General features: G+C 39.4%; 1 protein-coding gene and 2 long non-coding RNA genes across 5 annotated transcripts; 1 reads left to right on the forward strand and 2 right to left on the reverse strand.

Moving 5' to 3' along the window:
- Positions 1-2: 2 nt before the first annotated feature.
- Positions 3-5493, reverse strand: LOC110943933 (PKS-NRPS hybrid synthetase CHGG_01239-like). The gene is made up of 6 exons (XM_035990014.1): positions 5463-5493; positions 5333-5401; positions 4025-4479; positions 1843-2899; positions 1320-1760; positions 3-1237 (listed from the first exon to the last, which is right to left on the reverse strand). The coding sequence occupies exons 1-6, from the start codon at positions 5491-5493 to the stop codon at positions 72-74; spliced, it is 3219 nt and encodes a 1072-aa protein (XP_035845907.1). The 3' UTR covers positions 3-71.
- A 178-nt stretch (positions 5494-5671) lies between these two features.
- Positions 5672-19618, reverse strand: LOC118492352. 3 transcript variants are annotated; one of them, XR_004893320.1, is made up of 6 exons: positions 19574-19618; positions 7954-7994; positions 7486-7577; positions 6406-6849; positions 6140-6308; positions 5672-5927 (listed from the first exon to the last, which is right to left on the reverse strand). It is a non-coding gene; the product is annotated as an uncharacterized LOC118492352 (long non-coding RNA). The 3 variants fall into 3 exon arrangements; XR_004893318.1 differs by having other exon boundaries at positions 5674-5927; positions 6140-6293; XR_004893319.1 differs by lacking the exon at positions 19574-19618 and adding an exon at positions 8078-8109 and having other exon boundaries at positions 5674-5927; positions 6140-6293.
- Positions 19619-20492: 874 nt separating this feature from the next.
- On the forward strand, positions 20493-21822 carry LOC110939378. The gene is made up of 5 exons (XR_002592212.2): positions 20493-20853; positions 20940-21023; positions 21106-21204; positions 21297-21421; positions 21739-21822. It is a non-coding gene; the product is annotated as an uncharacterized LOC110939378 (long non-coding RNA).
- Positions 21823-25703: the final 3881 nt, after the last annotated feature.

The raw sequence follows: 25703 nt of genomic DNA on the forward strand, positions 1-25703 counted from the left end.
AATGAATTAAAAATGATAAAAACTTTATAAATTAAAAAATTTCTACAATTTACAAAATTACAAGTTTCCGCTTAATCTTCGATAACATTTAAACTCGGTTCTCTGTCTTTGTCTCGGTCTGATTTAGGATGCATTAACTCGTAGTAGTGCTCTAACTGCGGTGTATACATTTCTTCCCACCGTTTCGCAGCTATTGATCGATGTGCCGACCACATCGGGTTCACTAAAGGCATGGGGTAGTCTCCTTCCAACTTAGCATGTATGAAGTGTCCCCCGTGAACATGTACAAGCGTTATCGCTTGAGGTCGTGGATCTAGTGGGGCATCCGTTAATGGGAAGATGGTAGAGCTCCATTCAATGCTTAGCACGTGGAGGACAATATTATACCTTTGCGCTATGAGAAGCCCTACGTGGGGCATTTCCATCCAGTGACTTTGATCGCACCCTTTCACTGAATGCCATTCGATGCTCTTACGTATTCGTTTAAAGTCTCCTTCGTTATATGTTTCGAATACATGCTTCCAACGCGGTTTGTTATGGTCAATCTCCAGTAGTAAATCTCTTCGAATATTGGGCCATGCGTGTTCCGTAAAACCTAACCCGACAGCCACAGACCTGTACCCACAATGACCGTCTGGGGTCACATCTTGTATACGCGATATGTAAGAGCGAAACTCTGATGGAATTTGATTCTTAAACCTCTTAATGCATAACAAGTGCTCGTCCCCCTTTATTAATGGAAAAACCTTATCATCCCTCGTCTCCTTCTTTTTAGAACTTGTTGAACTGTTTGGTTGCATTTTAGGTTTTTCAGACTTCACAAACGAACCAGTTCCACGAGAGCCCTCTGACGGTACGTATGAGCTGTGTCGGGGTAAATCGTACCTATGCTTGGGGGAAGCGGTAATTACATTGCTGTCCTCGCCATAGGAGCTGTATCTCGCAGCTTGGTCTAACCTCGCAGCTTCATCTAGCCTTTCTTGTACTTTCTTTGATGTAGGCCGACCGCGAGTGTTTTGCTGGACGATCGGTGGTTTCTTGGTTGACGATTTCGGGGTGAAAACCGCTTTTATCTTTGAAAGCATACTCTTTTGCTGAACGGGGGACTGCGCCTCTAAATGTTGCCGCACATTATTGAGCTCTGCTACAATATCGACCTCCTCGTCTACCAGTTTACAAGGGAGCAAGTCAAGCTTACGCCAGAATACATCTATCTCGTCGAGTTGTATTATACGCCCTGCACAGTTAAGTTAATACGGTGTGAGAAACAGCTAAATCGTACAAAATAACAAAAGGTTTGTTGTTTTAATATTTTTTACCTGTACGGTTGTAGTTTTCCAGTCTACAAGCACACGGCAATCCTTTGCTAAGCCACATATGGCAACCACATGATGCGTTAAGTTTCCGCAACACATCCATCTTCCTCAGTAGCTCTTTTTCCAGCAAATCAAGTGCTTCATGGGAAACCTTTCCACGTAGGTTGTCCAACATTCGGTGTCTATGGTGGTTCATCGTTTTTTCGATGCTCTCAGTGAAACTTTTTTGTATTTCATCATACTGAGTTTCAACTATATCAATGATGCATCTTGCTATTCGCTCCAATGAACTCCCGCGCGTAATGTATCTTTTTAAATTTGCGTGCTGGCTCTCAACTCTGTTGGTGGTGCGCTGACCAAAGTTGCGACACTTATCGGTCCACGCATAAACGAACATTTCTTTATAGTCTTTGAGCCAGTTTTCGTAGACGTAATCATAGACACCTGTAAAAATAAAATAATGAAATGTAAAAGCGTGTGTGAAATATAATAGATTGGGTGAGTCGTTTGTTGAAGGAACACTTACTTTCTCGGTTGGCAACCACGAGTCGGTTATACATTTTCTCCAAGTTGTACTTGTACATGGGCTCTGATGAAGATTCGCACAATGTCCGCCAGTACGACATAAATTTCCCCCAATCTTCTTTATCGAACCCTTCCTTGCACTTTCTAGCTATATTTTGTTGGATGTGAAAGTGGCATAGAAGCCTTTTTGCGTTCGGGAATACTTTAGAACACGCGTTTATCAGGGCAAGCTCCCTATCCGTGACTATCACACGCGGCATCATACATTCATGCAATATTGACTTGATCCGCTCAAGCACCCACACGTAGTTACCCCTTCGTTCTTTACAAATAACGGCATGTGCGATACAAAAAGACTTCCCAGTCGACGTCATACCCACAACCTGGACAAATGGCATGTTGTAGAGGTTTGTTTTGTAGGTCGCGTCGATCAACATCACGTGCGGGAATGCACGCCACATAGTGATTGAATAAGGATGAACAAAGAAAATCTCTGTTACGACATCTGTTTTGGGATCTTGTCGGGTGTCGTAAATGAATCGGCGGTCATGCAGCAGGCTTTCCAGTGCCTGAATAGGATTCTTTCCGTCCATTATTGTCGCTCTAATTTTTTGTACCGCATTTTGCACGTCTTTCTGAACGTGCAGGCTGTCGGGGAACTGCTTTCTTAGGGTTTGAAATATGATACGTGGCTCCATGTTTTGAGCAGTTAGCTGCTCCACTAGCTTGTATTCGGCTTTAGTGAATCTTCGCACAAAAGCGTGGCCCAACAGACTCGTCGTAGGTTCGTGGTTATGGTTCGCACAGTCCACTTTTAACTCCCACGTGTCGTTCGTCACGTCCCGGATGGCGAGTAATGAAAACGGGCAGCCGATTTTTTTGCTACCAGCTTTCCTAACTGTTGCTTTACTACGGTGTTCACCACTACGGTCGCACACAAGCCATACCATCCCAGTAGTACCGCCAATATTTTTTGATCGGCGGGTAACAATTACGTAACCATTATCCTTTCCCGTTTCTTGTACCCAATTCTTCAAATCAGTTAGAGACATGAAACGCTAAAAAAGGTTACGTTAATAATAATATAATCGAAACTTCAGGGACCATTTGTGTCAAAAAGACATTAATAATAATAATAACAATATTAATAATAATAATAATAATAATAATAATAATAATAATTATAATAACCATAATAATAATTATAATAATAATAATAATAATAATAATAATAATAATAATAATATAATCGAAACTTTAGGGACCATTTTTTTCAATTTTAGAAACTTTAGGGACCATTTTTTTCAATTTTAGAAACTTTAGGGACCATTTTTTTCAATTTTAGAAACTTTAGGGACCATTTTTTTCAATTTTAGAAACTTCAGGGACCATTTTTGTCAATTTTCAAAAGTTCAGGGACCATTTTTGCAATTTTCGAAAGTTCAGGGACCATTTTTGTCCATTTTCGAAAGTTCAGGGACCATTTTTGTCCATTTTCGAAAGTTCAGGGACCATTTTTGTCCATTTTCGAAAGTTCAGGGACCATTTTTGTCAATTTTTCAAAACTTCAGGGACTGTTTTGTCAATTTTTGGAAACTTCAGGGACTATTTTCGTAAAATTTGAAACTTCAGGGACTTTTTTTTGTTTTTGGCACTTAACTGGACTAACTGAGTTCTCTAACTCAGTTAGTGGTCCCTTGTATTAAATGCTAACCTAGTTAGGATATAACTATGATTTAACTAACTAAGTTAGGTTTAAACTAACCATTTTAACTATGATTTAACTAACTAAGTTAGGTTTAAACTAACCATTTTAACTAAAAATCAATTTCATGATTCTTTTATTTATTTACAATACTAATTTATTTAAAATATTTTTTATTAATTTATTTATTTAGAAAAGAAAAATAAATTGTTTATTAACTTAACTTTCTTAACTTGTTTATTTACTAAATCTTATAATTATTTTGTTAATTAATTATAATATTTTTAACAACAACAATAATAATAATAATAATAATAATAATAATAATAATAATAATAATATTTATAATTATATTTATAATTAAAGTATTTTAACAATAATAATAATTATTATAATTATATTATTTTTAACTATAATAATAATAATAATAACAATTATAATTATAATAATAATAACAATAATTATTTTAATGTGATACCTCATTTACTTGAAATGGATTGCTCGGGGTAGATGGTTCATAAAGTGATGTGTTACGGGACTCATAACCATATCCAACTTCATCCCTAGATCTGTCGTATACACTGTAACCACCGTCACCCCCATATCTATCGTATCCACCGTAGCCCCCATATCCATTGTAACCACCTTCACCCCCGTATCCACCATCACCACCGTATCCACTGTAACTTCCGTATCCACCTTCGTCCCCGTATACCCCATAACCCGGATACGATGGCTGCGACGGGTAATATGGTTCATCAACAGGTGCATTCTCAGCACCGTATCCACTTTGTTGCACGTACAGAGATTCATACCCGTATCCGTAATCTTGACACACTTGATGCACCGGATAATTTGGTTCATCAACAGGTGCATTCTCAGCACCGTATCCACTTTGTTGCACGTACGGAGATTCATACCCGTATCCGTAATCTGGACACACTTGATGCACCGGGTAATTTGGTTCATCAACAGGTGGAGTGGGAGTCTTGTTCAAGTCTGGCAACTGTGTTTCTTGATCAACAGGGACTCCAGACACAACCTCCTCCTCCTCATTGGCAGCATTTGATCCCCATGTGTCGTTAGAATAGCGATTACCGAAATAATTATCCTTCCAAAATGATGACATTTTAACAAGGTTGAACCCAAAACAAACAATTTACTTAAGAAGAAGATGAAAAGGAAAGCAAAGTATATGAAAAGGAAAGCAAAGTATATGTCGGATGATGGGTAACAGACATGAATGGAGGGATAAATAGACTTTCATCTGGCATGTCAATACGCAGCGTATTGATCCCTACTCACCGTATTACTTCATTCACGTGCCCTGGACAACATCGTATCAGGTCAAATCAGTCTGCCAATACGCAGCGTATTGATCAATACGCACCCTATGTAAGACTGATTTGACATGGTACTAGGTTTGACTGTCTGGTCGTCCACCTACCACTTATATACGCTGCGTATTGACCAATACGCAGCGTATTTAGGTAACCCTATACGCTGCGTATTGACCAATACGCAGCGTATGCAAACCCTAATTGTGCAGATAGCCTGACATGGTGTGTAGATAGTGAGAGCCAATAATAAACACTTGTTGGGTGGTGGACGTGTCGTTGGTGTCGACCAGGGTACCAACAAAAGTGGTCGTGCGTGATGCTATTTGGACACATTTTAAGTTAACAAGATTGCTCATTTTGACTTGCTGTATAATTTGAGTAGACCCAAATAAACACATAAGCAAACATTTTAACCCAAATCAGCCCAAAAGGTGAGACTATAGTACTCTTAAATCTTGAGTTGACTTCAATGTTGGATGAATGTTTATGCATATCATTGTTACAATCAGTGCAAACTGCAACATTTAGTGGTATAATTGTACAAAAATATTCATAACAAATGGAAGCTAGTTGTACCTTCAAAGTTTGAATAAAACTTTTTCTTCATGTAAGCCAGCTTCTTTAAAATTCAACTTTCCACCTCAACAGAGGACCAATTGGAGACAAGAAACATACGAATATCGGGTCAAATCTATTCATGTCCATCCAAAAAGTGGGTTGATTAGTCGAAGCTAGAAGTCTAGCCCACATCTATCTATCAACTTCACAACATTTGTAACCTCGGTTACACGCTGCAATACATGCACATCAAAACTAATGAGTCGGGTGATATACGCGTTTGGATATGCGGTATGCGTATGTGCGCTTACCTCAATTGGAATATACGCGTTTGGATATGCGGTATGCGTATGTGCTGTTCACAGGTCCCATAGTGAAACCCGAGTATGGCCATGGCCCCATGAACGGCACTTTAAGCAAGAAGTGTGCAATAGATACTATCATACGCATTACTTGGAACAGCCCGGATCATGTATGTTGGATCTGCACAATAACTTGGTTAAAAAAGAGCATAAATTTAAAAAATGTACATGAAAAAACCTACATGGAAATACGACAGAACAAGTTAATTCCCAAAAAGTACCTATGTATTTCATGTTTAAAAATCTCGGTTTCGATTTTTTTGTCAGTTTCAGTTGGCAAACTGTTTTTTTTTTTTTTTTGTACATCTCTAATCATAAGCCTTTTTAGCTTACCCAGATGCAAAACCGCAATCTTTTATTCAAGTCTTTAGCATGAAGGGACTTGTTTATTGATTAATCCTCCAAATGTCTAGCATTAGATACTCTTCAAATGTGCACTACAACCGGAAATGAGAGTCGATCCCTTACACAGTGATGAGTAAAAAACCTGAGAAGCATATTACTGGCTGAACTCAGCACTTTCTAAATTCGAGTAAAAAAAGCATATGTAAAGTCCTTTCAGGTAGTAAGAACTTATGAGCATAATTAAGTATTAATACCTCTTGCAGCTCTCATTTAGCATTCTTGAGGCCGCCAATGTCTTCCCATCTTACATTGGGCACTTCCACAACAGTCTCATGAAGTGTAGATGGATTGCTAAGCTAACAACATGAAAACGGGCCCGGGTTGGTTCAGGTTGAGAACCACTATGGGTCTTCAAGTATGCATAGACACCTAGGCCCATTAACTGCTGGCACCCATTTGGGGCCTTCGTCCGAAACCGGTAGTTGAGATCCAAATTATCAGCCCAGTTAGGAAACAGGCCTTTAGTCCCTTTATTTGGTACCGAGTAATGAGACTTTTGCACCATCCAAGCAACCCAGAATGGGGCCTTCAACAGCCATATCCGAAGCAAAACGTAGGCCCAGAAAACAACATTGCAGCATATATTGATGATACCCAGGTGAAGAATTACTGGAATACCCTTGGACTCGAACTTTTGCCTGTTGCATTTTTCCCAACCCAGCGCAACAGCAGTAATCCTATGAGCATTGAAGTATCAAACTTTATCTTAAAATTGGTCTTTTAAAGATTTATTTGTTCGTATTTGTTTTTATGATCAAAAGATTTTTTTATTGTACAAACTTAACAGAGAACTTAAGCAACTTGAAACAAAAAGAACACACATAAACACACCTAAACACACACACAAACATAAAAATAGCAAAAAGAGCAGTCAGACCAACTGTTTGGAATAAAACCCCAATCAAAAGTAGTTTTATGATCTACAAAAGAGCAGATATATAAAAGTTTACGCTTTATATTCACAGATCTCATCAAAAAGTAGAAAAAAATAAACAATCATAACAGCATAACAACTTGCAAATTTAAAAATCTGTCATAAAGGGTTTAATCAACAATCAAACAAACAAAAAAAAAGACTACCCTCAATTCAAATTCAACATCAAACCCTAGTCGAATTCTGTACAGATCGACTAATAGTCTAATAGTAACAATACCAAGATCAATTTCACAAAATTATCAAAACCCATCAAAAGGGTTTTGAGTTTAATCCAAAAGCTGAATTGGGTATTCATTAAAAATCAATCAAGATTGAATCTTTGAACGAATGAACTCACCTGTCTGTTGTTTTTCAAGACTTTTCTTGAGCTTGTTGTGGCATCTGAAAAAATGAAAGAAAGGTCGTCGTCTTTGGTTGCTTTTGTGGTGGCTGGAGGAGAGAGAAAGAGAGGGGGAAAAACCAATCGTCAATCAATAAGAGATTACTTGAGTGGTTCGTTTTTTATTGCAATATAACAAAATTGTTTGCAAGATTGAGTGTTTCAGTACTTCACACTTGTACACAAGACTCACTCAATATCACAAACTGTATGGTTTTTGTTTTGCATTTAGTCAAGAAAAATTGTTTGCAAGATTGAGTGTTTCAGTACTTCACACTTGTACACAAGAGTCACTCAATATCACAAACTGTATGGTTTATGTTTTGGATTTAGTCAAGAAAAATGATTTCTCAGTTGTAACAGAAAATAATACATGATTAATCAAACAAAACCATCAAACTATCTAAGATTGGAAGTCAATAATACCAGTTTAATAGCTACTTCTTCACCACTTTGAATATTGACACCTGCAATATCATCAAACATGAAGATCATCCACATTCATTAATACATAACACCTGCAATTGAATTCCCAAAATGAAGATTATACCTAAATAAAGTTCACCAAACCACCCATTCCCAATTTTCCTTTTAAGCTTAAACTTCCCACCAACAGTATGATCCATAACTCTTACTTCAATCCCAACTTAGATCTATCTATAAACACTTAACCCCATTTCACAATTTGTAGGTCCCTCGGAGGATGAGGTCAAACCTTAACCTTGTTATGTGAAACACACTAGCAAGTGCGGAATCCAAGCTAGAGTGCAAACCGAGATGAAACAAGAACAAACACAAGACACACGATATTCACCGATTAACACCACTTGTATTAATGCGTATGAAAGGTTCGGTTACAAGCCCAATGTTTACAAATCAGTTTTGCAAACTCTCTAAGTGTGTGTGTGTTCTCTGTGGAGTGTCTATCTTTCTATCTGTGTAACTAAGTCTACCCACAAGTGAACACAACATGGGTATATATATACCCATAACAGATCATCTGGTCGAAGGATCATGTTTACTGACCGAAAGATCATCTATCGATCATACTGCCATCGAAGGATTCACACATACCTCGAAGGATGGTATATCCTTCGAGGTCCATCAGTATCCTTCGTGGGATATCTATCGAGAGCTCATCGAAGGATAGAAACAATCCTTCGATGACCCAACCTTCGACGCAGACAGATTACAACCATATTATAACTGTTTGGCCAAGTCAAACCAGGAGGATGGTTGACTTGGTCAAACTTACATGACTAACAAAGACATCGTTTTACATCATGACCGAATACAGACAAAGTACAGACACAAGTGCACCAACAAACTCCCCCTTGGCTGTAGCTTTGTCTCGATCTTGATCATCTTTGATCTTCGTGTTTTCAAGACTCTGATGTCCTTTCAATTCTTCAATGTCGGAGGATCTTCAAAGTCTTCACGTCTTGAAAGTAGAAAGTGTATCAACAAACTCCCTGTTTCATGTAGGAAGTGTGTTGACAAACTCCCCCTTAACATAAGCTCCCCCTTGAGTTATGCTCGTAAATGACTTGATCTTCAATGCTTGAGATCCTTGTGGTGTTGATGATGGTCAGCGGCAACTCGATCATCTTCATCTCTTGAGCGCCTTCACATCGTGTCTTCATTCCGAAGCTTGTCATCGACCATGTTCTCCTTGCCTTTAGAATCTGCACATGCAAGAAATCTAAACGCGTAATGAGAACAACTGCTTGGAATATAGTTAGCATAACCAAGTGACACACGTATGACCATATTTCAATCAAACACCGTCCGACAGTTTGAAAGTTTAGTAAATTTCTCAATTTTAGATTTAACTTTCAAAACTTGCAAATTTTGACCGTTTATGAAGATTTAGTCAATTCGGTTTTCATTCAGGTTTCAGGTAACGAAGACTCGAGCTCCAACATCGTATGATCGAAAATAAAAATAGAAATAAAATCTTTTTGGCTTTTATAAAGTTTATATTAAAGCACACCTAAAATCTTTTTGGTATTTTTAATATTTCGAAATGTAAAGACTGAAAGCAGTAAATAAATATATACAGACATTCTTTTTGCAAGTTTCGAGGGTAAGAGAATCATATCAGTGTACGGTCATGCCAAAACGCTCTTGTTGTTCAATTAGTTAACATTAAGATAAGCATCCTATAACAATTATCGGTATTGTTGTCCACTTAAGCTCAACTTATCAGATGTAATCATGGCGAGGGGATACGTTAAGGTATGATTTATACTTACCGACCGGTGTTCATCCACATCACGACACATTCCCGTATCAAGGTATGCACGAGGGTTCATCTTACCGGTGAGTATACCGATTATCATCTGTTTGACCGTATATGATGTGAGATTCTCGCTTATTTTGATTTGAAAACAAGCCCTATGTGATATAATCACTTATTGATGAGGAACTTGATTTTCATATGCATGAGGGCACAGGAGCAAGTCCGTGAACAGGTTAGTACTTCCGTACAGCAGAGAGACGAACTTGACTCCCGGAAAAATGTGATATTTTATCACTTATTTGTATGGACATGTGATTGTTTATCACTTATTGAGGTCGTATGCAGTATGTACACGTATGTATAGTATCATGGAAGATCTAGACTTGCGTCCCCGTTATTTTTCGGTAAAAGATACAACCATGATACCCAGATGATAAGTAGCATAAAGACCGAATATCTCAGAACCTTGGCAATCTATCAAACGAAATTTCGGTACTAAGACCATATGCCAATGAATGGTTCCCACCTGGTCTTCAGTCGGTTAAGATTTATATCACCCTGCACACTTTAAAATGATTGTGAGCCTACCGATACATCTTATATAGAGCTGCTTATCGTTTTTCATTTAAGGTTTAAAGAGGTTTGAATAGACCACTGATGTACTATCATTTTCTCTTTTGCTCGCCAGGAAACTCATTTTTGCTTTTCTATTGTTTTTGTGTTTTTGAAATTTTTCGATGTTTTTGGATTTTCAGATTTTTTTTTTTTTTTGGATTTACTCCCCCTAAAATCAACAAACTAAGATAAAATTTAAAACACAAAGATATATACAAAAATGATTTTTCGATGTTGGTTTTACTCTTGCTTGACCTTAATGCCGTTTACCAATAATAAAAAGTCAAATCTTGATTTGTCAAACGCTTTGGTAAAAAGGTCGGCACGTTGGTCATCGGTGTGGACCTTAACAACATCGATTAGCCTTTTCTCAAAGCAATCACGTATGAAGTGATATTTGATTTCGATGTGTTTGGTCTTTGAGTGCTGCACAGGATTTCTAGTGATCTGTAATGCAGCAGAATTATCAACGTAAATAGGAGTAGTTAGGAATTCAAAACCGTAGTCGCGTAATTGTTGTTGGATCCAAAGAACTTGGGAGCAACAACTTGAGGCAGCAATGTATTCAGCTTCGCATGTTGATGTAGCGCCGCACGTCTGCTTCTTGCACTGCCATGTGACTAGGCGATTTCCTAAAAACTGACATCCAGCCGTTGTGGATTTGCCGTCGATTTTGCATCCGCCAAAATCAGAATCACTGAAAGCGACCAATTCAAAGTTATTATCCCTAGGGTACCATAGACCGGTGTCAGGGTAACCCTTCAAATAACGAAAAATCCTTTTTACAGCTGCAAGATGTGAGGCCTTCGGGTTGACTTGATATCTGGCAAGCAGGCACGTTGGATACATTATGTCTGGCCTTGATGATGTGAGGTACATAAGAGATCCAATCATTGCGCGGTAATATGAGGGGCTAACAGCTTCACCCTTCAAGTCTGGGGTAATTCCGTGATTTTGTGGCAGTGGGGTACCAATGGGCATTGCATCAGACATCTGGAACCGGCTCAAGATGTCACCAACATATTTAGTCTGATGGATGAATATCCCAGACTCAGTTTGTTGCACTTGTAGGCCCAGAAAGAAAGTCATTTCCCCCATAGCACTCATCTCGAATTTATCCTGCATAATGCGCTCGAAATTCCTACACAAGACATCATTAGTAGAACTAAAAATAATATCATCAACATATACCTGTACCAGAAGAAGATCTCCATCTTGTTCTTTGATGAAAAGAGTACAGTCGATAAGACCTCTTCGAAAACCGTTCTCCAGCAGATAGTTAGATAAGGTTGCATACCAAGCTCGCGGTGCTTGATGTAGACCATAGAGAGCTTTGTTGAGCAACCAAACCCGATCGGGATGGATAGGATCTTCAAAACCTGGAGGCTGTTCGACGTACACCTCTTCTTCAACCACACCATGTAAGAATGCACTTTTGACGTCCATCTGGTAGACCTTGAATCCTTTGAATGAGGCATAAGCCAGAAAGATCCGAATTGCTTCCAGACGTGCAACAGGTGTATAGACTTCATTGTAGTCGATTCCTTCTATCTGACGAAAACCTTGAACGACTAAACGTGCTTTGTTCCGGATAACAACTCCGCGGTCATCCTTTTTGCATTTGAAAACCCAACGGGTACCAATCTTCTTGTATCCAGCAGGTTTTCTACGAGTTTCCAGACACCAAGCTTCTAGAATTGTTGCAGCTCTTCCTGCATTGCTTCAACCCAAGAGTTATCTTTCATGGCTTCTTTCCAAGTTCTTGGCTCTTCCTGTGAAACATAACACGCAAAAGACCAATCGTTTTGTTAGCCGGATTCTCGAATAGCTGCATACAGGCCTGCATTGTTGTTGTTTCGCAACATGTTTCTTGTTTGAATGCCACTTTGCACATTTCCAATGATGTTTTGTTGAGGATGGGTATTATGAATCCTTGTTTCTGGATTATCTGGAACTGGAATATTTATACCCAGATTGTTGAGATTGAGATCAACAACTAAATCAAGGCCCGGAATTGACGAAGAGGATGATGCAGTAGCTTCAGCTGTCCTAGGGGTATCCACTGGAGGAGTACCCTCTGAAGTACCATGAACTGCTGTTAGAGCTTCTTGATCTGCATCTAGAAATTCATCATCCTCTGAAGATTCGTTCAATTCGGTTGCGTCATGAAAATCCTCATTGTCGAGAGTATTATTGTTCACCGAAGATGGTTCTTGATTGACAAGAATTGGACGAACCACCGGTGAAACTGTTGCATTGTCACTCTCGAAAAACATCCTTGCCGCAGCACTTTCTTCAACGGCTTCAACATTGATCGAATTGAAAAAGTCATCGTACTCAAACATTCAAGGCTGACCAGGACATTTGACTGGCAAAGTGTGCCTTTGTACTCTGACCTCAGACCATTCCTCGACCCTTTTAGTCTCTAGATTCCAGACTCGTAAGTTAGGGGTGGCATACCCAAGAAAGTAGCCATCAATTGCTTTTGCCCCAAACTTTCCATTAGGATCGATGATTGTACATGGAGCTCCAAACGGTTCAAGATAAGACAAATCTGGTTTCCGTTTTTGAAGAAGCTCAAAGCAGGTCTTATTATGCCTTTTGACTGTATGGACTCGGTTCAATGTGTAACATGCAGAGGCCACAGCTTCAGTCCAGAATGGAATGGGCAACTGCGACTCTACTAACATTGTCCTAGCAGTCTCGATCAATGTGCGGTTCTTACGTTCAGCGACGCCATTCTGTTGAGGAGTATAAGCTTCACTAAACTCAAGAAGAATACCCTTTGAAGTGCAAAACTCCGCCATGGCATGATTTTTAAATTCAGTACCATTGTCGCTACGTATCCGCCTAACCTTCAACATATACAAATTCTCAATCTGAATGATCAAGTTTTTGATAATACCAAAGGTTTCACTCTTGTGTGCCATGAACGCCACCCAAGAAAATCTTGAATAATCATCAGTAATCACGAGGCAGTATTGATCATTCCGAATACTCTTGTGCTTGACAGGACCGAACAAATCCATGTGCAAACGTTCAAGAGGAACTGCCACCGTGTTGATCTTCTTTGTAGGATGTCGTTTCTTCGTTTGTTTTCCCTTCTGGCACGAAACACAGACGTCTTGAAGATGGAAGTTTTTAAGAGGAACACCATTCACCAATTCATTTGAAACCAAATGATTCATTTTGCATAAGTGAATGTGACCCATTTGTCTGTGCCAAGAGATAGAGTCTTTTTCTGTGGCTTTGGAAACGAAACAAGTTGCTTGTGCAGACGTGGTAATAGCTTGGCTCATATCAAGGACGTACAAATCATTTATCCTTGGAGCTAACAAGAGAATCCATTCTTTTGGAATTTTGAAGCCGGGTTTCAGCACATAACATCCATTAGCATCAAAGTGTACTGAGAATTGCTTGTCACAAATTTGAGAAACACTAAGAAGATTGTGATCAAGTTGTTGCACAAAGTTGATCTTGTCAAAGCTGACAATCCCGTTGGATATCATTCCTTCACCCGTAATATAACCACCCTTATCTCCAGCAAAAGCAACATAACCTCCTCTAATAGATTTGACGTCGTAGAGAAGCTTCATGTCGCCTGTCATGTGCCTGGATGCTCCACTATCAACAATCCAATGACTACTGATAGTTCCTCCTGGAACACCCTGCACATGAACTCAAATGATTAGTTGGAGATGGGGACCCAAGCCATTGTGGTCTTGGGTCTTCCATTTTCATCAATAACAATAACTTCTTGTCTTTGATGATTGGTAAATTGTGATGGTCCCCCTGATTCAGTAACCGTTTTTGGTTTCCAGGTCTGTTTTGTTTTACCAGTGTTGTTCTTTAAAATTTTAACTTCATGGTTGTCTGAAGTTTTTGGATTATCTGGTTTGACAGAAACAGATGTTTTGTTAACCACATCGGTTTTAATCGCCTTTTCAATTTTCTTGACCTGTTGGCGTCTCTGTTTCATTTCCCTTTCTTTTACAAGTCGGGGATCTTGTTTTGCAGAAACAGGTCGCTTACGGTCATTTTGGTCATGGGGAACATCAACTTTTCCTTTTTGTTTATGAAGATATGGACAATTTCGAATTATATGTCCAATTGTTCCACACTCAAAACATGATATTCGTTCAACAAACCCCGAAGTATCATGTGATTGTCATGCCGATGATGATGAACTTTGTGATCCCGAGGTACTAGGTTTTGAACTACTTGGTTCATTTCTTTTCTGTACAGTTGCTTTCTTAACAAAGTCTAAGTTAGATTTGTTTTCAAACGTTTCAGTTTTGTCCGTTCCCGTCGATTTCACAAAGTTTACATTTTTGTTCTTCTTTTGATTCGGCTTCTTTTGTGCTTGAGCCGGTGATTTTCCTTTTGGCTTGGTGTGATTTTGCTGTTTTTGCACCGTTGGTAATTTCTTATTTCCAAATTGTTTTCGAGTTTCGGCCTTTGGAATAGGAGGACAATGTGTAACTGTAACACGTGGTCCTGTCTTTCCTAAAAACTTACTTGTCGAATTTTCAAAGACTTTACTAATTAAGGATTGATTAACATTCTTAATAGGAAAATCTTTGTCAGAGTAGATTTTATCATCACCAACAAAAGTGTACAGCAAGTTCACACTCTCCGACTCTTTTGCAGACGAGGACTCGATTGCAACAGTCTTAGCGGGTTTTGCAGGAGGATCACATAGAATATGATTCTCAAGAGGTATGTCCTCTTCTTTGACTTCCGCATCAGACTTTGCTGGTAGAGTATCATCGGATTCATCATCAGAAGAATTAGCATCCTCAATGATAACTGGAGGATCCTGATTCAGTTCAACAGAAGACACACGTGTATCTGCTGACACATCTGAATCTGAGGATACTTCTTTCTTGTATCCAAGTCCTGTAGCAAATTCCTTCACATCTAGAGGAACAGATGGTTCAAAGAACACTCTATCCTCCTCGTCAGGCATTGCATCATAATTGTGTCTCACTGGTGGTGGACATTTCTTGTAACCTATGCATGTGACATTTCGTTTCTCTTTCTGAACGTCAATGATGTGATCCAACACATAGCTAGAACTCAAATAACTATCTAACTTGAGTTGGATTGCCTCACTTTTCGTTTTTACACAAGCCATCTCTTTTTGCATTATCTCAAGACGAGATATATACAAATTAATGTCAGTTTGTTTTCTGGAAACCATTTTAGTTAACTCGGTTTTATCTTTCTTTAACTTTTCGATTACCGATTTAAACTCCTTTTCATGATTTTCATAAAACATATTGGCTTCTGTACATTTGGAAAGGTCCACAGTCAATTTCTGATTGTGAATAAAAGTCACATCATACTTTTCTTGCAAAGATTCATGCTTACTTTGCAAGTCACACAAATTCTCATTCACTGTAGTATGTTTGTCTTGCAAGTCAAACAAACTAGCTTGTAAAGCATCATGTTTGCCTTGCAACTCAGACATACTTTTCTCTACATCAGCACATCTAGCACGCAACCTATCACATTCATCACAATTTACAACAGTGGGTTTATCGACACATACCTGACTTGATGAACCGTCGACATTAGACATAAAGGCTGAATGGAGAGAAGACGAAGAATAAGCAGCTTGATCCACCAGAATAGATCTTCTATCACTTAGTGCTGCAGCTTCCTCCAAAAGCTCATCAATGTCAGCATCAACCGAAACATTTGCTGTCTCACCCACATGATCATCACCTGAACTGAATGATTCTTCATCAACACTCCTGCTGTACCCAGAAGAGTCTTCATCTTCAGAAGATTCACCACCACTGGCGGAAGATTCTCCACCACTGGTGTGAACTGCCTCCTTCACAATTCTAGCAAAACAAGCTGTACCATCCTGAGCATCACCACTCAACTGGATTGACCAGTCACAACCTTCATCCACTTGAACCACAAGTGCCCGGTTGGCATTTGATGTTTCAGCTTGACCCTGGTTGTTGACAGGTATCAATGTACGTTCATTGTTCCTGTTCTGGTTATGCTGGTTGCCTTGGTTTCTGAAGGGATTCTGGTTCCCATGCTCTGCTGGCTTTGTACACTCCCTTTTAAAGTGACCCCATTCACCACAATTGAAGCACTTTACTGCATGTTTATCGAACCCATACTTGGTGTCTTTCTTGCTTTCCAAGCTGGTTCTGCCAGTACTTTCCATGAAATCCTTTGCCCTTCTTACAGCACTAGCAAAGGCCCACTTGATATCCATCAAGTCCATCTCTTCCTTATCAATCTGCCGATAGTCTTCTTGTGTCAGATTAATGTTGCCAATCTGACCTTCCACTAACCCACAGTACGCGCTCACTACAGTGTTAAGCAGCTCCATGTGTTCCCTTGCTACTTCTACACTGACTTTAGAGAGGCTTGAAGTGTCGAGCTGTACTGTATTTGGCTTTGATTGCTGACCAGCAGATGATGTTCCTCCATAACACGCATGTTGTTGTTGAGCAGGAGGAGGAGGAGGTGGTTGTATTGGATTTCCATACATGTCTGTGGTGGGAGGTGGCTTAACAGGAACTTGCACTGGATTGCCATACATATTCGTGCTTGTGACAAACGCCGTTTGTAGTGGAGCATGTGGACCGGTTCTTGCAGACGAAGAACTGGAAGTTCCATAATACATTTCTGGATTTGTGGCAATGGAACTCTTTTTGCCTTTAATGTTTCCTCCTGATCCTTGTTTTCCAAAAGCTGCACGAAGTCGTTGATATTTGTAGTTCTCAACACTCCGTTATACTTCAAGATTTCCAAGAAACTGTTCCATTGGGGAGGCAAAGCATCAGCAAACTTCTTCACCACCTCTGCTGTAGTTGTCGCTACTCCAAAATTGTTCAACTCTGTAAGCAGATGATAAAACCGGCTTGTCATGTCTCCCAAAGACTCCTTATCCATGCACGTGAAACAGTCAAATTCTTTCTTGAGAAGATCATGACGCAATTGACGTGTTGCTTCATTCCCTACTCCTCTGGTTTTCAACCCGTCCCACAGCTTCTTCGTTGTCTTGAAACTGACAAACTGGTGGTAGATATCTTTGCTTAACGCCTTAGTGAAAATGGCGTATGCTTTCTTTTCCAGATCTCATACGTTTTCTTTTGATCTTCAGGAAGATCGGCAAACGTAGCAGTATCTGAAGCAGCAACCTCTATAGCTTGATCGAAATCTGTAGTGAAACGTATCCACAGTTCGGTATTTTGACCAAGAACGTATGTACGAAATCTATCAACCCAGCCCGGATACTCGTTTAAGTGCATCAACTTTGGAGGTCGATTCAAACTTCCGGTTTCGCTTTCGCTCAATAAAATACTTTGAATGCTCGGAGTTTGATTCGATACTAATGCCCATTGACCTGACAATATGGCATTTGCTTGTGAAGATGTCGATACCGGAGATTCGGCCCATGAAGGAGATAGACTTGTACTCGTGTACTTTCCACTGTCTGGAGCCGGTGTACCCCACCATGAGGGGGTTGAACCCGTACTTGTGTATTTTCCACTATCTGGAGCCGGAGTTCCCCACCAACTCGGATTCATGTTTGATAAGGAAAATGAATTCTATGTGAATATCTTCGAAAGATAACAGCCAGCCGAAGGATCCCTTGATCGAAAGACAAGACAACACAAACTTGTTAAATATAAACAGACAAGAATCGAAGGATCAACACCTTGTTCGAAGGATCAACACTTGTTCGAAGGATCAACAGTGTTCGAAAGATCACTGTTGAATTTCGAACAATTGATTTCGAAAGATTCTCCAATGCGAAGGATCCTTATCTTTCGAATATGAACTATAGCTCGAACAATATATCCTTCGAAAAGATTCCTTGGCTCGAAAGATAAAACACAGACTTCGAAGGATGTTCGAAGGATCAATATCTGTCGAACCTCCTCTGATCGAAAGATGATCTTTCGACTTCGAAGGATATCCTTCGACCTACTGACACAGTTGACACGAAAAGTGACAGGTTGGTGAAAAATGTGATGGGTTGGTAGTCAACTTTCGGCAGAAAGGTATGGTCAGACCCTACTTTCTACCAACTCAGATTTGATAAATAAAATATTCCTTAAAAGGAAAGTTTTATCCAGAAAATCCGGTCACCAGAGCAAGCCGGAATTTGGCCGGAAAACACCAAGTTCCTTAAAAACAAGTTTTAAGTTACCCAACCCGTTCTTTAACACACCCGGTTAGTTTAGAACACGTTTTTAAGTCTAGAAATGCGAGAAAAACACTAAAAACGGGTGCTAAACCATGTGTCCAAACACTCCAAAGTCTTGTAAAAACTCGGTTTTAACAAGGAAAAGAGCCTTAGCTCTGATACCACTTGTAGGTCCCTTGGAGGATGAGGTCAAACCTTAACCTTGTTATGTGAAACACACTAGCAAGTGCGGAATCCAAGCTAGAGTGCAAACCGAGATGAAACAAGAACAAACACAAGACACACGGTATTCACCGATTAACACCACTTGTATTAATGCGTATGAAAGGTTCGGTTACAAGCCCAATGTTTACAAATCAGTTTTGTAAACTCTCTAAGTGTGTGTGTGTTCTCTGTGGAGTGTCTATCTTTCTATCTGTGTAACTAAGTCTACCCACAAGTGAACACAACATGGGTATATATATACCCATAACAGATCATCTGGTCGAAGGATCATGTTTACTGACCGAAAGATCATCTATCGATTATACTGCCATCGAAGGATTCACACATACCTCGAAGGATGGTATATCCTTCAAGGTCCATCAGTATCCTTCGTGGGATATCTATCGAGCTCATCGAAGGATAGAAACAATCCTTCGATGACCCAACCTTCGACGCAGACAGATTACAACCATATTATAACTGTTTGGCCAAGTCAAACCAGGAGGATGGTTGGCTTGGTCAAACTTACATGACTAACAAAGACATCGTTTTACATCATGACCGAATACAGACAAAGTACAGACACAAGTGCACCAACACAATTTCATCAAAATTAACCAAAATTCAACATTCCCAATTACATAACAACAAAAACTACACAATCATCAACTCGAGAACCGTAATTCTTGAATACCCTTTTTAATTCAATACCAAACGATCAAGAATCAACTCGATTAGGGTTTTTGTTCAACTAAGTCCTGTCGCACATTTGAATCATTTTAGAGTTTAACATGTTATACCTTCTCTAGAGATTCTCCTTCCCTTCTCTCTCTATGGTTCTTCCTGTAGAAAGATTTAGCAAAAGGCCCTTATAAAACCATATGAAATCAGTTAACTTGAATCAGATCTTGAATATTCATACCTTAAAGTTTGTCAAGTGGTCGGAATCGCTAGCTTAACCAAACAACCACCATTTACAGCCGCTGATGAGAGCAAAATCAGAATTGATCCCGTGAAATCTTACACCGCTGAAGTTGTTCTTGCTGCAAACAAAGCTAAAGCCTTGCACATTATACAACAGGAACATTAAGGGTATTCTTCTATATAAAGTAGGTGCGGAGCTGGCTAACTGCCCAGATCTGAAGAGGAATCGTAGATCTGAAGAAGAAACAAACACAGATCTGAAGAGGAATCGTAGACCTGAAGAGAAACAAACTGTAATCTGAAGAGGAATTGCACATCTTAGGGTCGTCTTCTTGGTATCGTGATGGATTTGGGCTGTGATAAGTTTGTAGGGTTTCTTGAGAGAGAATGGTTGCCAGATTTTGAGATTTGATTTTGAAAAGACAGATGTATGGGGAAGTGGGGATGAGCAGGGATTCAAATTTTGAACAAAAAGGATTGGCCGCCCACAAATTAGATATCCCGCCCAAGAGTTCTACATGTGTTGAAAAGGTACTTTCAACACCTTTGTGCTTAAGAGGTTGTACAATGGGCTTTAAAAACTTGTAAAGTGGCAAATGACCATTTCTATCCTTCCTATATGCTTTATAAAGTAGTATATATATATATATATATATATATATATATATATATATATATATATATACTACTTTAATAAGCATATAGGAAGGGCAAGAATGGTCATTTACCATTGTACAACCATTTGAAGCCCATTGTACAAGCATTTAAGCATGAATGTGTTGAAACTTTCTTCAACACGCGGAGCAGCTCATGGATCCTAACCGGATCTCTTTGACCTATTTTACCTCTTATGGATCCAATATAAAGTTTCTTTCACTCGATTTCTAAACCCTAACTTCATTTCATCCACAGCCGCTCCTCATTCTTTCTCTCTCTCTCTCGTGATTTTCAATTTAGGGTTTCACGAGATCTGTGGTATGAGCAAGATCTCACCAGATCCAACAATGGTGTGGTGATCTCAGGCGATATATGTGCTTCAGTTTTGTTAACCATCTCCTCCCTTTCTCCAGGTGATTCTAGGGTTTCTTTATAAGTCACTTCTAGATCTACGCTTCCTCAGTGATGAATATCTCTAGATCCGACACTAGATCGACTGGTTTGACCGCTCGGTACCTTACTTTTTACCATATCTTTTTTTTTTTTTTGTTATTTGAATCGGATCTGTGTAATATTTCAGATTAGATTACCTGGTGGTTGTGGGTGGAAGATGGTGGCGATGACACAGATCTACCGTTTGGTGGCCAGATCTACGGTTTGAAGTTGAAGGTACTGGTTGTGGTATTATTCTTTTCTTTCGTTCTCATTTCTGTGTTCATTTATATGGTTGTCTGATGGTCTCATTGTTCAGGTATACAAGCTCTCTACCGGATCTGTGTGTTCACTCGCGTGGCCGTCCAACTTTTTCATTGTTCAGGTTCTTAATGACTTCACCAATAAAGTTCTAATGGTACCCCCCACCCCCTTTACATTTGATATCTCAAATAGTCAAAGGATAAGTGATGTTTACGAATTGCGAATGAATTCAGTGATTATTTGCAGACATTGGTGGAATTGGAGTGTAAAAAGATCCATAAAGAGGAGTGAATGTCAAATATGAAACCAGAAACAACAAAAAAGGACACAAAGCTGGTGCTCTTCGTGAAGATTTCAATATGTGACCGATTGTGAGTTTGTAGTCATTTTCCATGCATATTTCCAACCAGATGTATTTTTTTTTTTAGAACTGTGCTTTATTTTCTTAAAAATCCATAACTGGTTTGGCACACGCTAGATGGAAATTCAGTCATTTCTCACATTTTCCCTATTTTGCCCCTACTCAATAATTTTGAGTAATTGAATACAATAATTTATTTGAACCAAATTATTGAATTCCCACATGAGTGGGTTGACTTGCATCTTTAACACAAGAAATGATCTTGAGTTATTGACTTAAAATGCTTACTAAATTATCATCTGCTATGTTTCTGTTAATTTGATGTAGTGGAAGCTGTTGGGAATATTTTCTAAAGTGGCCAGGCTATTTCAAAAAACTAATGCTCGCATTGGATTTGATTGCAACATTAGTGTGAAGGGTTGTTTCTCATTGAATAAACACATGATACAGAGAACAATATATAGACATACAAGTTACACTTAGCACCCTAAGACTATATACAAATTACATACAAAAGGAAACATAAATATATTATCTAACATCCCCCTGCAAGCTGAACGGTGGAGGACCAATATGAAGCATTTGACGAAGATTGGTGAATTGTCTACTAGGAAGACTTTTAGTGAATATGTCAGCCACCTGAAGCTTGGTTGGAACAAATTTAGTGGCTAATTTGCCTCCTGTTACTAACTCTCGTAAAAAATGATAATCGAGATCTATGTGTTTAGATCGTTTATGAGCAATTGGATTTTGAGTCAAGAAAATAGCACTTTGATTGTCACAAAGAATGGTTGGTCGTTCAGGAGGCAGAGCATGAAGTTCTTGAAGAAGATGAGTGATCCAAACAATTTCTGCAGCAGTGTTGGCCATGGCACGATACTCAGATTCACAACTAGATCTAGCAACAGTGGGTTGCTTTTTAGCACTCCAAGAGATTAAATTACCCCCCAAAAAAATTGAATACCCATACGTAGAACGTCGAGTCTCTAGACAACGAGCCCAGTCAGCATCAGAGTACCCAAGCAGCGATGATGAAGTGGGGCGAGTATAATGTAATCCAAAAGCTAGAGTACCTTTGAGGTAACGTAAAATTCTCTTAACTTCTTGAAAATGATCTGTGGTGGGAGCATGAAGGAACTGACTAACTTGATTTACAGCATATGCAATGTCAGGTCTTGTGATCGTCAGATATTGGAGAGCACCTACAATAGATCTGTAAAGCATAGTGTCTGAAAACTTGTCACCTGTAGAAACAAATGAAACATTTGTGCTTAAAGGTGTAGGAGCAGGTTTTGCATCCAACATCTTTGCACGTGTTAGAATATCCAAAGCATATTTAGACTGATTTAAAAAGAGACCATTTTTGGTGTAGGTAACCTCCAAACCTAGAAAGTAGTTGAGTTTCCCAAGATCTTTGATGGCAAATTCGTTATGAAGGGTTGAGATAAAGGATTGAATAGTAGGCTGATGATTACCTGTGAGGATAAGGTCATCAACATATACAAGAAGATACATTATGCATGAGTCTCGTTTGTAGATAAATAATGAACGATCGGCACGGCTACAAGAGAAACCATTATTGGTAAGAAACATACTTAGACGATGAAACCAAGCCCTGGGAGCTTGTTTCAAGCCATAGATCGCTTTGTTTAATTTGCACACATGAGATGGAAAGTTAGGATTAATGAAACCCTTTGGTTGTTCCATAAATACACTTTCACTAAGATGACCATGCAAAAAAGCATTATTGACGTCTAGTTGGTGAAGATTCCACTTGTGTATGATGCTTAAAGCCAGAACTGTGCGAACAGTAGTGGCCTTAACAACAGGACTGAAGGTATGAGAGTAGTCAAGACCGGGAACTTGACTAAAACCCTGTGCTACCAAACGAGCTTTGTACCGTTCAATCGACCCATCAGATCGATATTTGGTTCGATATATCCATTTGGAGCCCACAATATTCGCATTTGTTGGACGAGGGACTAATGTCCAAGTGTTGTTTTTGTATAGAGCAGTTAATTCATCTTGCATGGCGCGCACCCATTTTTCATCTTTGGATGCAGTGTGAAAAGTAGTGGGATCACAAGTGGTAAATAAAGCTTGATGAAGAGGAATGATTTTTGTATGAGCCAAGTCCAATTGATGACGAGGTTTAAAGATGCCGGCCTTAGCACGAGTTATCATCGGGTGAGAAGAGACAATGGGGGCTGGAACGGGGGGTGGAGTCGGTAATGGAATAGGAATGGCAGAGGATGCAGTTTGATAAGGGATTGATTCATGAGTGTGCGACGAAACAGGAGTTGGGCCGATAGAAGGAGTTGGGCCGATAGGAGTTGAGCCAATAGGAGTTGGGCCGATAGATTGAGGATGAGGTGAATCAACATCAGAAGATGTGATGTTGGGCTTGCTGGTTGTTGCTGAACGGAATTAGGCCCACTGGCCACAGGAGATTGTGGGCCGAGATTTTCAGTGGGGTTTTGAATATTGGTGTAAATGGAATAGTAATGGGCGTATTGGGAGAGTGAGTTTGTAAAGGGTTGTGTGGAACAGTAGGTTTAGTGGGCAAGGTAGTTGATTTTTGGGTTTGATCAAAAGTAGTATCCAAAAAGGTGGAAATATCTAGCTTGTCAATAGATGTGCCAACGGTTTGAGAGGTATCAAAAGGAAAATAGAGTTCATCAAATCGAGCACTATGAGTGACATATACACGAGACGAACACGGATCAAGGCACCGATATCCCTTATATTTTGAACAATATCCAACAAAAATACATGGAATACTCCGAGGACATAATTTATGTTGGGTATAGTCACGAAGTAGCGGAAAAACGTGACAACCAAATGACTTAAAGAACGCATAGTTCGGTTTTTGTTTGTATAATAACTCAAAAGGTGATTTGCCTTGGAGAATGGATGATGGCAATCGATTTATAATAAACACCGCCGAAGAGAAGGCATCAACCCAATACTTCGTGGGTAAGTGAGCATGAAATAACATGGCTAAAACCGTTTCAACAATGTGCCGGTGTTTTCGTTCTACCCGACCGTTTTGTTGTGGTGTATAAGGACAAGAGACACGGTGCAAAATGCCATGTTGCTCAAAAAGATGTCGAACACGATTATTGATGAATTCAGTGCCACCATCACTTTGAAAGGTTTTTATAGTTGTAGAAAATTGATTTTGCACGAACGGTATAAAAATACATAAGGCATCAAAAAATTGTGACTTTGCCCTTAATGGATATATCCATGTAAACCGGGAGTAATCATCGACAAATGCAACATAATAGACAAAATTATCTACTGATTTTATTGGGGAAGGCCCCCATAGATCACAATGAATTATTTCAAGTGGTAAGGATGCACGTTTATCATTATCGAAAAATGGTTGCCTTTTTGCTTTGGCAAGTTCACACGGGGAACATAAACCCGGTTTAGGTAAAACAGAAGTAAACGATAAAGAACCATTATTTTTTAACATAGAAAGAGTATCAAAATTAACGTGCCCAAGTCTAGAATGCCATAACTCAAAGGAAGCTTTTGGACACGAAGATGTAGCAACTAAAGCTTCATGAGTTTGGCGGAGAACATAAAGGCCGTCTTCACGGTACCCCCGGGCTAGCGTTTTCTTGGTTTGGCGATCCTGAATAAAAAAATATGGGTGAGAAAAAAGGACATCAACAGAGTTATCTTCAGTTAACTTCCCAATAGATAACAAATTTTTGGTAATATTAGGAACAACCAAAACATTGTTTAGAGCAAGATTGCCCAAAATTTTGGTTTGGCCAATATGAGTTATAGGGAGAGATTGACCATTACCGAAATAAACGCGTTGATTACCTTGGGTGGGAGTAGAATTCTGAAGTGAAGTATTGTTGGGAAGCATGTGTGTAGTGGCTCTGGTGTCCGAAGTCCAGTCAGGAACGGTTGAGTTTATATGACATTGAGAGTGAAAAGCCTGAGCCAACTGCTCTTGAGAGGGAGTGGCAGCAGTAGCATAAGAGGCTAGTTGGAAACACTGAGACGCATAATGTCCGGGTTTCCTGCATAGTTTGACACATTGGGTTCCGGTTTTGGCGACCAAAAGATTTATTGGATCCCCTGTTGTTATAAAACTGAGGCCTATTTGGCCGATATTGGGCTTGAGAGGCCCTATTCGGGCGATAAGAACTGCCATGAGTATTGGGCCGCTGGGCATGGCTTTGGGCCATAAAGGCAGCAGTAGGTTTCTCATGAATTCCATGCAAATTTTTGATAAACAATTCATGAGATTCAGCACTTGCTAAAAGATC

This window comes from Helianthus annuus, chromosome 5 (assembly GCF_002127325.2).
Source record: "Helianthus annuus cultivar XRQ/B chromosome 5, HanXRQr2.0-SUNRISE, whole genome shotgun sequence".
Classification (NCBI taxonomy): domain Eukaryota; kingdom Viridiplantae; phylum Streptophyta; class Magnoliopsida; order Asterales; family Asteraceae; genus Helianthus; species Helianthus annuus.

Excerpts from the sequence above, each read along its gene's own strand:
- LOC110943933 (XM_035990014.1), bottom strand. The coding sequence starts at position 5,493 with ATGAAGAAAAAGTTTTATTCAAACTTTGAAG. Across the intron at positions 5,402-5,462 it reads GTTTTATTCAAACTTTGAAG|TTTGCACTGATTGTAACAAT; the intron begins GTACAACTAGCT and ends TAAATGTTGCAG. Across the intron at positions 4,480-5,332 it reads AGTCAACTCAAGATTTAAGA|ATTACGGATACGGGTATGAA; the intron begins GTACTATAGTCT and ends AAGTGTGTCCAG.